Source organism: Dendropsophus ebraccatus, chromosome 7, assembly GCF_027789765.1.
Source record: "Dendropsophus ebraccatus isolate aDenEbr1 chromosome 7, aDenEbr1.pat, whole genome shotgun sequence".
Lineage (NCBI taxonomy): Eukaryota > Metazoa > Chordata > Amphibia > Anura > Hylidae > Dendropsophus > Dendropsophus ebraccatus.
The window spans coordinates 115,882,020-115,897,353 of record NC_091460.1 but is presented as its reverse complement, the minus strand read 5'-3'; the positions used below and the strand labels follow the sequence as shown (position 1 = coordinate 115,897,353).

The 15,334-nt window shown below is 41.3% G+C and overlaps 1 protein-coding gene across 2 annotated transcripts in view; it reads right to left on the bottom strand.

Annotated features, from left to right (window-relative positions):
- MOB1B (MOB kinase activator 1B) overlaps positions 1–15,334 on the bottom strand; it is a 36,297-nt gene that overhangs the window by 8,896 nt on the left and 12,067 nt on the right. For both annotated transcript variants that reach the window (XM_069978256.1, XM_069978257.1), the window contains exons 2-3: positions 2,552–2,718; positions 1,638–1,731 (exon numbers count right to left, since the gene is read on the bottom strand). In XM_069978256.1, the coding sequence (XP_069834357.1) occupies positions 1,638–1,731; positions 2,552–2,718 (261 nt within the window). The remainder of the gene's footprint in view (positions 1–1,637; positions 1,732–2,551; positions 2,719–15,334) is intronic.

Sequence of the window (15,334 nt, the reverse complement as noted above, 5' to 3'; positions counted from 1 at the left end):
ATGATGATGATGATGATGAAGGAACAAGAGGAAGATGAGGGGTGTAGTGGTATGATGATGATGATGATGATGATGATGATGAAGGAACAAGAGGATGATGAAAGGTGTAGTGGTATGATGATGATGGAACAAGAGGATGATGGGGGTGTAGTGGTATGATGATGATGGAACAAGAGGATGATGGGAATGTAGTGGTATGATGATGATGGAACAAGAGGATGATGGGGGTGTAGTGGTATGATGATGAAGGAACAAGAGGATGATGGGGTGTAGTAGTATGATGATGATGATGGAACAAGAGGAAGATGAGGGGTGTAGTGGTATGATGATGATGATGATGATGATGATGATGAAGGAACAAGAGGATGATGGGGTGTAGTGGTATGATGATGATGATGGAACAAGAAGATGATGAGGATGTAGTGGTATGATGATGATGATGATGGAACAAGAGGATGATGGGGGGTGTAGTGGCATGATGATGGAACAAGAGGATGATGAGGGGTGTAGTGGTATGATGATGAAGGAACAAGAGGATGATGAGGATGTAGTGGTATGATGATGATGGAACAAGAGGATGATGGGGGGTGTAGTGGTATGATGATGAAGGAACAAGAGGATTATGAAGGAACAAGAGGATGATGAGGGGTGTAGTGGTATGATGATGATGATGATGATGGAACAAGAGGATGATGGGGGGTGTAGTGGTATGATGATGAAACAAGAGGATGATGAGGGGTGTAGTGGTATGATGATGAAGGAACAAGAGGATGATGAGGATGTAGTGGTATGATGATGATAGAACAAGAGGATGATGAGGGGTGAAGTGGTATGATGATGAAAGGGCAGGAGGATGAAGGGGTAGTAGTATTATGGTGGAGGTGGTTGTAGTATGATGATGGAGGGGCAGGAGGATGAAAGGGGTAGTAGTATGATGATGGAGGGGCAGGAGGAGGGGACAACATGGGGGGCATCTGTAAGGGGGATAAAATGGGGGGCATCTATATGGTTGATAACATGGGGGCAATCTATATGGGGGATAACATGGGGGGCATCTATAATAGGAACAACACAGGGGGCCATCTATAAGGGGGAAACATTGGGGGGCCATCTATAAGATGGACTACACAGGGGGTGTATACAATAGGGGGATATGTACTATAAGGGAGTCACATAGAGTCAGGCTACCCACTAAATGAGGGTGTAAAGGGGCCAATACAGATGTGCAGTTTGTAGAGAGATGAGGATGGTGTCAGTGTGAGGAGCCTAATATGTTTGTCTGGCAGATTCTGTGGATTCGTGGCTCCAAAAAGTTCTCATAATGGCCCTGGGCAGATGGAGAAGATGAAAAGGGAAGAACTCCGATCAGAGAAGACGTCCCCTGTGAGTCACCTGATATATTTGCACTGTAATGTATATGGTGTATAGAGCCTGTGTAGAGCTGGGGCCACCTCTATATGACTGGATGAGGTGATATTGGTCTATGTACAGAGGATTTTATTCAGTAGCAGCGGTTGTGTTAGTCAGTATGTGGTAAGGGGGGGGGGGGGGCAAGTTGACCTCTTGCACCAGGGCCCAAGAGACATTAGCTACGCCCCTGGTTAGAAACTAGTCGCTGAGAAATAGAATTATCTTACTTTGGACCAGCAGACATAACTGGGCAACTTTCCTCTGTACAGAAATCTGTTATGGTCCCATATAACATATTGATCTGGTTGAAAAAATCCACAGCTGAAAAAGAAAGAGAAGCCTGTCAGCTTTTAGTACATACGCAGTTGGCAAAAAAAGAATACAATCTGAATCATGACCAAAAACAATCACTGAGCATTAATGAGGCTGTGCACAAATACAAATACCCATTTAGAGTAGAGTGACTGTTGTATTCTACTCTTTCTGATGAAGAGATTATGATTATTATTGGACAGAAAAAAAAATGAGTGCACTAGAGATGACCGCAACTTAAGCATGATCGAGCTCGGTTGTTCGGCAAAATCCAATGAAGTACTCACTCAAGAGTCTCCATTGATTAATTGCCCCCTATCAATTTAAATATGAAAAAAAGGGGTCAGCAGAGCCTCAGTTGCGAGTTTTAAAACGCGGGAATAGCTAGATATTCTTCGAGGGAAGGAAAACCTGTTTCCAAGGGGTGCCTCCCAGTGGGGAGGTCACCAAGCCATCCTCATACTTAGCCCCTTAAGTCCCACTTGGTTGTGAGTATTGGAACATAAATAAGGAAATACCTGGGTGGGCCTTTTTGTGTCAAATTCTAACTCGGTTGCGAGTATTGCGACATGACAAGGGTTTACCAAAGCCAGGCATCCATTCACAGACAGCTGTTTCGGGGTGTTTGCCCCTCGTCAGTGTGGAGCAGGATTCTGGCTCACGGAGGCAATGAAAAGTAGACCAACAAATCTTCAAGACATGGCAAGAGCTTGTCAGGAATAGCAGTGGTTCTGTTCTATTAATTACATGTTTACTATAAATATATAGATATACATAGGTAACTTCTTCTATGACATATACCTGTTAATTATTATTTCTAAGCACTTACTGTTCACAGCCACCCACTCATTGAGATCTTCTCCCTCTGGCAGCATGACAGCCATGCGCAGATTTCCACTACCCAGAGTGGCTTCCGCATGTTTTAGTAACTCGTACTGGTGGGAGCCCTCAGGAATACTCTTTTTTGGTTTAAATGTTTTCGAAGATCGATTGCCACTGAATAAAGCAAAACAAAAAGAAACATAAGCAACGTTAGTCTATACTTTCTGTATATTTAACAATATAAAGTGGTTAGCTTACTGTGCCAACTTATTTACATAGGTTCTATTAGGATGTATGAATGTACTACAAGGAGGGCCTTAACTGTGACTTTTCTCAGAGCAATCATAGCAAAGAGCTGATATCACATAGTGATTCTTCACCTGGATGACCCAGCCTGTTCAGAGATCCTGAAAAACTCATTTTTTTAAATAAATATATGGAATGAGGTTCAGCACCTAAAAAAAATCCATTAACTTAAAGGGGTACTCCGGCAAAAAAATTCTTTCAAATCAACCGGTGCCAGAAAGCGTTGTAATTTACTTAATTTACTGTAATTTACTTCTATTTAAAAATGTCAAGTCTTCCAGTACTTATCAGCTGCTGTATGTCCTGCAGGAAGTGGTCTTTTCACTCTAGTCTGACACAGTGCTCTCTGCTGCCACCTCTGTCTGTGACTGGAACTTTCCAAAGCAGGAAAGCATTTCTATGGACATTTGTTGCTGCTCTGGACAACTCCTGTCATGGACAGAGGTGGCAGCAGAGAGCACTGTCCCAGACTGGAAAAAATACAGCACTTCCTCACTGCCTGCAGGACATACAGCAGCTGATAAGTACTGGAAGACTTGAGATTTTTTAATAGCTGTAATTTACAAATCTGTATAACTTTGACACCAGTTGATTTAAAAGAATTCTTTTACACATATTAGACACAGTCTTAATTTTGTGCTATATTTCAGAATGCATTTCCATCAGTGTGTATCCATACAGTAGTATTGCAAAACTACAAAAAAAATCTGATTTAAAATGTTCTATTCTCGGTTGCTGGCTCTTTTCCCTTTACTTAAACTGCAAGTGATGTTAAAATAATTGCAAACAGCCTTTTTAAGCACTAATATAAATAGCTGTAAAAGCTGTCCCTGTTCCAGCAGTGTTGCTTGGCTCAGTTGCTTTGTGGAACACCAGCACTGAGCCTTTGATACTTGAGAAACCCTATCTATACATTCTCTTCACTGTTTCCATACAAAGAAGGAACATGACTTACAGCTGCCCTGTGATCTCTATGCAGGCCTGGATCTGTCAAGGGAAACCGAGAGGAAAGCAACCTACATATTCTCTGCTCCAATAAAGAGGTTGTTCCATGGTTCAATGTTACTTATCTATTAGTTTTTAAGAAAAATGCTTGTGATATTACTATTATTATTAATATTATTATTTTTATTATTATGTTTTTAATCCCTTAATGTTTTGTGTTTACGCGATTCACCATTTGGTAGAACTGACATTTTAACTATTATATTGGCAATGTGTCATTTGTCATTTCTGCACCTCTACTTTTCATTACTGTGATTTTGTATATAGGAGGATTGGCGGGTGTGTTGCCGCGCTTCCTCCCCGTTGTTTATAAAATAAAGAATTAAAAAAATAAAAAAAGGACTGGCATTTTATCTATTTTCCTCAAGTCAGTATGATTATAACAATACCCAATTTATATATCTTTTATTTTATTTTACTAAAAAATTAAGACTTAAAAAAAAATAAAAAAAATGAGCTTATAATTGTCCTATTCTGAGTCTTACACATTTTTATCTTTCGGATTGGAGGGCTGTATAAGGGCTCTTTTTTTTTGCCATGATCTATAGTTTTTATCGGTACCACACATGCTCATATGTGTCTTTTTTTAAATCACTTTTTGTTACATTTTTGGTGGGTTTTTGCACTTACCCCGATAAGGAGATCAGGAATGTGATATTTTAACAGTTCAGGCAATTCCGCATGCGGCGGTTTATTATTCTTTTAAATATTTTTTTTAAATTTGGAAAATAGAAAAAGGGGGGTGATTTAAATAATTTTTAAAGCCCCCCTAGGGGACTTCTATGAGCAATACCATGATTTCTCATAGGGATCAATGCAGTACCTATGCATTGATCTATCATTTCTGCACATGATTGCTTCAGTCTGCAGACAAGCCAAAGCAATCGTCGATGTCATGCAGCTGAGAAGCCTCGCCAAAACCTCACCCCATTTTTCCCCCAGTAGTCAGGCAATGTTGTCAGGATTGCCAGCAACATTGCGTGGCTTTCGCGGAGGGATCATTGTGTGGTTTCATCCGCTCTGAGAACACATCGCAAACCCAAATGTAGAAACAAAGGCTTAGTAGTGGTGTCACTTCTAATCTTTCTGGGCAGAAAATAAATCAAATTCCCTACACATGTTCTGCAGGTAATACCGGCAGAATACAATAATCATTTAAGATTGTATTTAAGGTTGTGTTCACACACCCTCAAAATGATGCCTGTTTATATTAGGTTATCTGTACTAACTAAAATCATCAAAAGTATCAAAAATCCCATGCAATCCATTTTTTTGTCACTGATATTAGTATTTAGGCTTAACGGTTCTAGAAGATGTTCCTAGAACTGTTTCTATAGAAACCTGCATCTACAGTACCACAATAACAAGGTGTTTACGCAGAACTCTGCATTTTCTGTCATCTTACATTGAGGCTCTCTCTATGTAGCAGCAGACGCTATCACCTCCAGAACCCCTCTAATCTATAGTAATCAGTAAATACTTCAAATGTTCTTGATTCTGAATCTAAAGCCCCTATTACACAGGGCGATCAGGTCAGTGCTCCCTTGCTCCTCGTTCGGGGGTGCATGAAGATGCGGGGGGGCAGATCATCCGGGGAGGATAAAGGCTAAGAGGTGTCCATGCTCCCATCTTCCTCCTTAGCCTATAAGTGCTCTTTCTCAGCCTTTATTTCCTCTTCCCTCACTCTCCATACAGAACCTTTGTCTGTTTTGTAAGTTGTTTTCTTTGTATGTCATCTCTAGAGATGAGCGAACCTGGAGCATGCTCGAGTCGATCCGAACCCGGACTTTAGGCATTTGATTAGCGGTGGCTGCTGAACTTGGATAAAGCCCTAAGGCTATGTGGAAATCATGGATATAGTCATTGGCTGTATCCATGTTTTCCAGACAACCTTAGAGCTTTATCCAACTTCAGCAGCCCCAGCTAATCAAATGCCGAACGTTCGGGTTCGGATTGACTCGAACCCGAACCCGGTTCGCTCATCTCTAGTCATCTCTGTTAACTTGACAAAGGGGTTTCATAGACCCCTAATTAAAAGGGTAGTTAGATTGTACCTGATGACTTCTGCTTTGCGGACAAAATTATGCTTCATGCCCTCCTCAACCTTCATGTCCTCCTCCCTCATTGCTCCTCCACAGCCTCTATGCCGTCTTCCCTCCTCCTTCTCCTCAGCCTATATTTCCTTTTCCCTCAGCCTCCTATTCAACCTCAATGTCATCCTCCTCAGCCTCCATGTTTTCCTCCCTCATCCTCCTTCTCCCATGTCCTCCTCCCCCTTTCTCAATCTCCATGCCCTTATCCTCCATCTCAGCCTCCATGTTTTCCTCCCATACCTCTATTATTATCCTCCATGTCCTCCTTAGCCTGCATGTCTTCATCCCGTATCCACATCAGACTATATTTCCTTTTTTATTCTCTTTCTCCTCTTCCATGTCCTCTTCCCTCAGCTCCATGCCTTCCTGCCTCATCCTCATCAGCCTCTATGTGCACTGCTCCATTATGACACATTGTATATTACAGTGCTCCATCAAATCAAAATATACGACCACAGGAAACTGATCTCTTCTGTGGGATGACTAGATGGCAGAGCAGGTGATATTTGTACATATTGTTTAAAGTGCAGATAATGTCTCCTCTTATAATTAGTATGGGGGGGGGAGGTAGTGGGACTAGTCTTGGGTATGAAATGAATTTGACATATGATGTTGGGTCTGAATTAAATTTGGGCTCTAGACTGGGGTAGAGCTGGTAGAGCTTTGTGTTACTGTAGAGTTGGGGAAAGGTGCAAAATGGAAGGTTCAAAGATGTTTTGTTCTGGTGTTTTAACTATGGAGCTACAGAAACAGTACAAAGCAATACATTGTGTTGTATGCAGGCTTATAACTGCAGCTGTCACTCAATAGTTAAAGTGGTAAACTCTGAAGAACATCAATTTTTTCAAAACTTTTTTTCATACATTGCATTCACAAAGTTATATTGCTTTGTAATATAACCATTAAGGTTAATGTATAATTTGTTTTATTTATAGATCTTTTTCATTTATGCAGTAAGGGGCAACACAGGTCTTTCTGTTGCCACAAACATTCGTACGGAGATCTGCATTGCTGTCCAAGTCCTGGGCTTCACTCCAATGCTTAATCCATCTCTGATGCACACACAACAATATGGATACACAGCAGGCTCCCCTGTAAACTGTACAAAATCACTGCTTGCTGTGCAGGGGCTGCTGCACAGAGTGACAGGAAGCTCCCCCTGTCAATTGTATATTCTAAAAAGAACATACAGTACATGGGGGGAACTGCTCTGTATCAATGGTGCTGTACATGCGACAGTGCTGGATCAGAGTGTGGAAGCAAGGACCAGGGTTTGGACAACCCTGCAATTCTCAACACAAAGTGGCAGCAGAAAGGCCTGTGTCGCCCCTTACTGATGCCACTCAACATAAAATAATGTATAATTAAAAAAGTATATACATTTATTTTAATACAAAGTATTATAAAGTAAAAAAAATATTAAAAAATCTTTACTCTACTGCAGTACTTCTCAAACTATAAGGTGTATCTTAACAAAGAGGCGCCCCTGACTATAAACTGCACAGTCCTGTCCCTGGCTGCAACAATCTCTGCTTTAGGGACATTACTGACCCATTTTGTAGTTATTTTTTTTTTTTAATTCTGACTTTAGAAAACACATGAAAGTTAGGGTTCTTTTACGCAGATTTATCTGACAGTTTTTTGAAGCCAAAGCCAGGAACAGACTATAGATAGAGAAAAAGGTCATAAAGGAAAGACTGAGATTTCTCCCCTTTTCAAATCCATTCCTGGCTTAGGCTTAAAAAATCTGTCAAATATCTACAGTATGGGGGACATGTATCATCCAGCATACTGTTTAATTTCGGCGTAAAGTGCCGATATGCGAATGATTTTATGCGCAAATGGCTGGGGGGGGGGGGGGCGGGAAGGGGGGCGTGATTTATAATTTTTTCAACTACAAGATACGCCAAAAACCTACTCCACCTTTCAGGTGGCGTAGGTTTTCGGCTGTGCGCACCGACGCGCACGGGATTTATGTAGAGGCAGTCCGCCTCTACATAAATTTCCGTAACGCCGGAGATGCGGGGACATTTATAAGTCCAGCGTAAAAAACGCCTGACTTAATAAATGTCCCCCTGTGTGTAAAAGAACCCTAATACTGAGCTTCAGTTGTTATTTTTGCATGCACTTCCACTTTAGATGGTGAGGCCCAGGCATCACATTACTCTGTTGGGTGAGGCTCCGGCAGAAAAAGTTTGAGAAGCAATGCTCTACTAAGTACCCCTTTAAAATCTAAGCTCACCTAAAGGAGAAGTATGGCAGATTAGAAAAGCAGGCGGGGGGGGGGGGATTGATTAGAAGTACTAACTTACCTCTCCCGTTCCTGCAGTGAGCGCTGGCACCGCTGCAGGATCCCCGCCGGAAGGCATTTTCCCTTGAGTTGTGATGACGTCACAACTTGGGTGAAGAGTCCTCTCCCGGCTGATGGACTGGCTGCTTAGCCAATCAGTGACTGGAACAGTGTCCCGCCCCACTCACTGACTGGCTGAGCGGCCAGTCCATCAGCCGGGTTGTGACGTGTCAGGTTCGGAGATCCTGGAGCCAAGCTGGGGTCCAGCAGCCGTTCCTGCCGCTCACCACGGGCACAGGGAGAGGTAAGTTAGTACTTGTAATGAATTTCCCTTCTGCCCCTGCCAGCTGCAGGATTTTATAATCCGAGGGAGTTCTCCTTTAACAACTGTATTGTAAGTTGTTGCCAACCCTTGGCGGTCGGCGACAACTAGGCAACATTTCCTTCACTAGACAAGTGAAACACAGAACAAAACAAGATGGAAAAACACAATAAGGAATAGTCAGTCAGATACAGGTCAAACTGGAGATGGCAAAACGGCATAAAAACACAAGGCAAAACGGAGGTAAGAAGGATAGGCGAAACCCAGGGTCAGAAACGCAAGCAATCCAATCAAATATAGGCAAGAGGTCATATGAAAATATTTATCCTGTTTACTAAAGGAGTCATTTGTCATCAATAAACATGTTTGTTGTCATTTAACTCATTATATCAAGTCTATCTATTAGTTGCTTAATGCTTAAAGGGAACCAATCACCTAAAACCTGAAAACTTTATAAACTTGGCGCCCTGTATGTAAATTGGCCTCAAGTAGTTATCTGGGCGGTGAGCCACGGCAAGTAGTCACTGTCCCCTGGGCGCTCTGGAGCGGTAATCACACCCCTCTGGGTGTGATTAGCCTGCATAATTGCGGCGACATCACCGAGAGGCGCGCTGTCCCTAATGTCAGCACGCCTATGTCCTTACTGCACCGCTCATGCACAGTACAGCAAGTTCGGTCTGCCCCGTACTTCGCAGGTGCAAAATAGCTTCGAACTCATTGCCGGATCTCCAGCAATGAGTTTGAGGCTTTCTGCACCTGTGCAGTACGCTGCAGACCAGACCCGCTGTGCTGACGTTAGGTACAGCGCGCCTCTCGGTGACGTTGCTACAATTATGCAGGCTAATCACGCCCAGAGGGGGCAATTTACATACAGGCCGCCAAGTTTATAAAGTAAGTTTTCAGGTTGTACATTCTGGGGACGGGGGGTGTAAAAGCATGTTTGGGAAGTGTGCTGGTGTTTTTTAGGTGATTGGTTCCCTTTAATAGTCTCATAGTAGACTGCTGTTTAAATGTAAAACTGTTCAGACTCTTAAAGAAGTTATCCAGCGTTATTAAAACATGGCCACTTTCTTCCAGACACAACAAGACTCTTGTCTCCAGTTCAGATGCAGTTTGCAAATAAGCTCTATTCACTTCAATGGAACTGAATCGCAAACCCCACCCAAACTGAAGACTAGAGTAGAGCTGTCTCTGGAAGAAAGCGACCATGTTTTTCTAACGCTGGATAACTAAAGCAGCCAAATACACTCGTGGCCAGTGGATTTATAAGACTGGGAGTTCAGATGTAGGAGGTTTGGCTGGTACATCAGTGGGTAATGGGATATATATATATATATATATATATATATATATATATATATATATATATATATATATATATTTTTTTTTTTTTTTTTTTTTTTTAGCTTTATGTCCACAGTTTTATTTAGTCTAACTTAGCACAAGTGATACCGCTCTAATCTTACCACACAACATTCAGTCTCCACCTGCAGGAGAACGCTTGGGATCCCTAGAATAGTGACACAATACATTTCTCCATTTGTTTCCTACTGAGAGAGTTCATTTCTGTCTGAAACCTCTTGGCAACTGTATGTGGGCATGATGCAGTGAGAGACCAGAATAGCTATAATTTAGCAGCTGTTCTTTCTTTGACAATATAATATTAAGCTCCCCAGTATCATTTGGCTTTGTTGCTTGTGAATATTTTCAGAGCTGAGCAGTGCTATAGTCTGTTATTAGCTGGAGACCTGACACTGCGGGCTCCTTCCCCAACATGCGTAGAGCAAAAAAACAACAAAAGCACGATAAAATGCAAACCCAGTGCTTCAAGAAGTCTACCTCCAACATCAAGGAAAATCTATCCATTTTTTAATAGGTTTTTGCACTTTATATACAGATGTAGTCTACATAAAAACTGTGTAAGGCTGGGTTCACACTGCATTTTTGCTGTCCGTTTAATAGGAAAAAAACTATGAAAAAACAGATGTATTTGTGTGCAAAAAAGGATAAAAAAAACCAAATCAAAATGCATTTTTTTTTAACTCACACAAAAACATGTCCGACCACATTTTTTTTACGCAAAAAAAACTGATCTCTTTTCATCCTTTACTTGATTTATTTTTTATACTGGAAGTCAATGGAAAAAACAGATCAAAACACAAATACCTCCGTTTTTCATCCATTTTTTCCCCCATTAAACGAACAGCAAAAAGGCAGTGTGAACCCAGCCCAACTATTAGAGATGAGCGTAATTTGAGCATGCCGGGCCGGGGACTGGGAATAGACTGGCACCGTGCGTGGGAACCAGGCTGCCATTGATGTAAAAATCTTAAAGCTATGTACTTGCTGGTAAATTTGCTTAAAACATTGTATGTATGTTTAATCCTTTGAAACAAATATAACTACAGAAGTGTAGACCTGGCCTCAGACCTCTTGTATCCGTTTAAATGGATAAATGATTGTTTTGCTGACAAGATGTTTTCCGGTCGCTCCTCTGTCCGCAGAAGAAAACACAAATCACGACGGAGTTATATAAGAACTATTACTTGTCTAAACATAATTACATTGTTTAAAGCCAATAAGGAAGTGGATGGATCTGGTCACCCTGAAGAAAACAGGAAAACAGAAGACTGTGATTCTACGAGAGAACGCTTCTTATAAAAACAAATTGTACAGAACAGTCAAGAATAATAAAGCTGCTCCACTGTTAGAGACAAACAAGGAAAACCTTATGCACTGAACTGAAATTTAAAAATAAATAAATAAATAAAAGGAATTATCGGAGGATGGGCATATTATTTGAAAGGGCCCCAGGTGCTGCCAGTATAAAAAATAAAATATGCAAAAAACACTGCAGAGACACCATCACGTGTCTCAACGTCAGTTAGCTAGTTACACCTTCCTCCGGGAAGGAACAACCAAGCCAAGGAATGTCTCCAGTCAAGAAAACCACCCAAGCAAGGTATCCATCCACAGACAGCTGTTTCTCGGTATTTGCCTCTCATCAGTGTGGAGTAGGATTCTGGCAAGTGAAAGCAATGCCTAGTAAGTACATGCAAAAGGACTCTGGTTGACCTCAGGGAGATAAACCAAAACACTGCAGAGACACCATCACGTGTCTCGACGTCAGTGTATTCTAGGTAGAATACACTGACGTCGAGACACGTGATTGTGTCTCTGCTGTGTTTTGGTTAATCTCTCTGAGGTCAACCAGAGTCCTTTAGTATATAAAAAAAAGCATACTCACCTAACCTGATCAGCCACAGCAGGAGATCCCTCCTGTGACATGACAACCATCCACAAACTGTCTGCTCACCTAATAACAGTCTGAGGCAGGTCAACACCTGTGCCAGTGGTTTGATGTGTGAGCAGCTCCTCCACAGTCGCCAGCAGGAAACAGCTAAGAGCATCAGGGACCAGAGGACAGCAGGGCTGCATTGGCAAGGGATTGTGAGTATGGTGAGTATGCATATGGAATTTTTACCAGATTTATGTGGTGAAGGTTCTGTCTTTGATAATCAGTTGTTCAGCTAGCTGCTATGATGTCTCCTATATCTGCACACACAGAATGCAAGATCCTGCTTCTCTTGTATTCAAATTCAATAAGAGAAAATAGCCTTCATTAATAATTTTTTTTTTATTAAAAGAGTTGTACTTTTTACATTGAAATGAACCACTGATTGGCAGAGTAGGCACATCCTTCTGTTCAAGCTAAAGCCAGAAGTGTTGAGCAGCAGGACTGGGCTCTGCTGGAATAGCACCAAGACAGGTTATCAATCTAAGGGCCCTATTACACCAACAGATGATCTGTTGCCATAGATCTAGCTTCTCTTATGGTCTTACGCTTACACGGAGCGATTATTGTTCAAATTTGCACGATAATCACATTTGAGTGATAATCGGCTTGTGTAAACACAGCTAACGATCAAGCGACCAGCGAGAAATCATTCATCGTGGTCTTTCAACGTGTTTTCAAATCATCTCTGGTCGCTCACTGATAATTAGCAGATCGCTTCGTCTAAACAGTCTTTCGCAGATTCACCCTAGTGTGTGAGATGGCCTTAAGTGATGTTAAAACCATAATCGTAAAAACATTTTTTTCGAACGATTTATTGCTTTGTCTAAACGGCATCAAAAACAATTTGTTGCTGCAAAATCGTCAAACCATCGTCCGTCTAAACAGACCCCCACCTCCAACAATCAAGTAAAAGAGATTTATTGGTAAATAAGTTAGCAACCATATAATAAATTGTCATGAGTCTGCCATAGAGGGAGATACTCTATGCAAGGCACATGGTGTAAAGTGAAACTCGCTCAGTTGCCCCTAGCAACCAATCAGATTCCACTTTTCATTCCTCACAGAATCTTTGGAAAATGAAAGGTGGAATCTGATTGGTTGCTAAAGGCAACTGAGCCAGTTTTACTTTCCACCATGTTTGATTAGTCTAAGTGCTAGCTTTTAACCTGAACAAAAAGTTTATCAGTGAAAAGTCTTTTGAATTAAAGGAGGTCAGGTTAAATTTTTTTTAAAGTATTGTATTGCCCCCCCCCCCCAATTTATGCCAATCACCAATATACACTTGTTACAGGAAATGCTTATAAAGTGCTTTTTTCCTGGAGAGGATGATGGCAGGGGGACACTGAGGGACACAGGGCACTGGAGGGACACTGAGCATCCCTCTGCCATCATCCTCTCCAGCAGCCACAGCCCGCACAGCTCTGGGAGTTGGATCGTGACACCATGTTATCCAGGATGTGACATCACCATGTTATCCAAGAAGTGACATCACCATGTTATCTAGGAAGTGACATTACCATGTTATCCAGGAAGTGACATCACCATGTTATCTAGGAAGTGACATTACCATGTTATCCAGGAAGTAACATCACCATGTTATCCAGGAAGTGAAGCCTTGATGCAGTAGTAAGTGCAGGGAAAAAAGCACTTTATAAGCATTTCCCTTAATAAGTGTATATTGGTGATTTGTATAACTTGTGGAGGGCAATACAATACTTTAATAAATATTTTCGCCAGACTTCTCCTTTAACCCCTAGACGACCTAGGACGCACCTCTACGCCCTAGCTGCCTGTCACCAGAAGACCCTGGGCGAAACGCACTTCATAGCAGGTGGGGGCCGGCTGCAGGGGTCCCGATTGCTGTGCCGGACTGCCGGAGGTCTCTTACCTTCCTCCGTGAGGTTAGATCGGCGCTCTGCTCATTGAGTCTGCCACAGGCAGGCTCAATGAGCAGAGCGCCTATTACACTGATCAATGCTATGCCTATAGCAAAGCAATGATCAGTGTTTGCTATTTATTATTATTTTTATTTAAAGATGGCATGTAAAAGTCCCCCAAGGGAACTTAAAATGTGTAAAAAAAAAAGTTAAAATGTTTTAGAAATACCCCAAAGCCTCTCCCCTAATAAAGATTAAAATCACCTCCATCCCATAATATAAATAAAACATATAAAAATAATTAAATAAACACATAATATACCGTAGTCAGGGGCGGATTAACTTTACCATAGGCCCCGGGCTGTTCACCAAGCCTGGGCCCCCCCACCCCACTGTAACTATGGAAGCACTAGCCTGGCGTTCATAGTACAGGATAGATAATGTCATGATGTCCTGATTTGTGCAAAATTGACATAAAAAAACTGTGATTTTTTGCAAATCATGGCGGAAGTGTAGCCAGGAGACAGTACACCATTGAAAGTATAAGTTTTTTTGGGTGGTCATGGGCCCCCCAGGAGCTCAGGGCCCCGGGCTGCCGCCCAAAACGCCCCTATTATAATCCACTACTGACCGTAGTGTGCATAATTTTCTGATCTATTTAAATATAACAATCAGCATTCCGTACTGTGAACAGCATAAACGAAAAGAGGAAAAAAAAGCGCCAGTATTACAGATTTTTTTGTTATATTATATATTTAAAAAAAAAAAAATTATAAAAAGTGACTAAAATGTCCTATCTACACAACTATGGTATTAATAAAAAGAAGGGATCATGGCGCAAAAAATGATACCCCATATAGCCCTGTAGGTGAAAAACTAAAACCGTTATAGGAGTCACAATAGGCCCATTTTATTACTAATTAATTGCAAAAAAAAAAAAAGGATTTCATAAAAATAAAATAAAACATTACAAAATCTATGTAAACCTGCATATGGTTGTGTTCCGGCTGACCTATAGAATAATGGTATCAAGTCTTTTACCGTATAGTGCATTACGTAGACTCAGGAACCCCCCAAAGGTTACAATATTGCATTCCTTTTTCCAATTTCAACAATTTATATTTTCGTAAATAATATTTCGGGGCTTCCATCATACACGTTATGGAAAGTGCTAGAGCTCTTAGAAGGGGAGGAGGAAAAAACGAAAGTGCAAAAATGAAAATTGGCGAGGTCCACTGGGTCATTTTAGGCTTGGTCTTCAAAGGGTTAATCTGTGAATAAATACTAATGTTGATGTTTTAGAGATTGAAGATTTCCAGATTTTTTTTCCTCAACCTTAAAATACCGCTCTTCTATTTTTTATGGTTAATATTAAAGTGTGATGAAATAAAATTTGACAAAATTAAAATAAACTCGGTTGAGCCTTATACTATATTATAAGCAACTTGCAGCACAACAGTCATGAATAATGGAAACACGCGGCCTTTACAGAGCAATGACACAATGCACGTGGGAAGAAAAAGAAAAGAAAGCAAGAGGCCCAGCTGTTCCACCCTGCAGCACAGATCCAAGTATCCCTGAGCAACAATCAATATCATA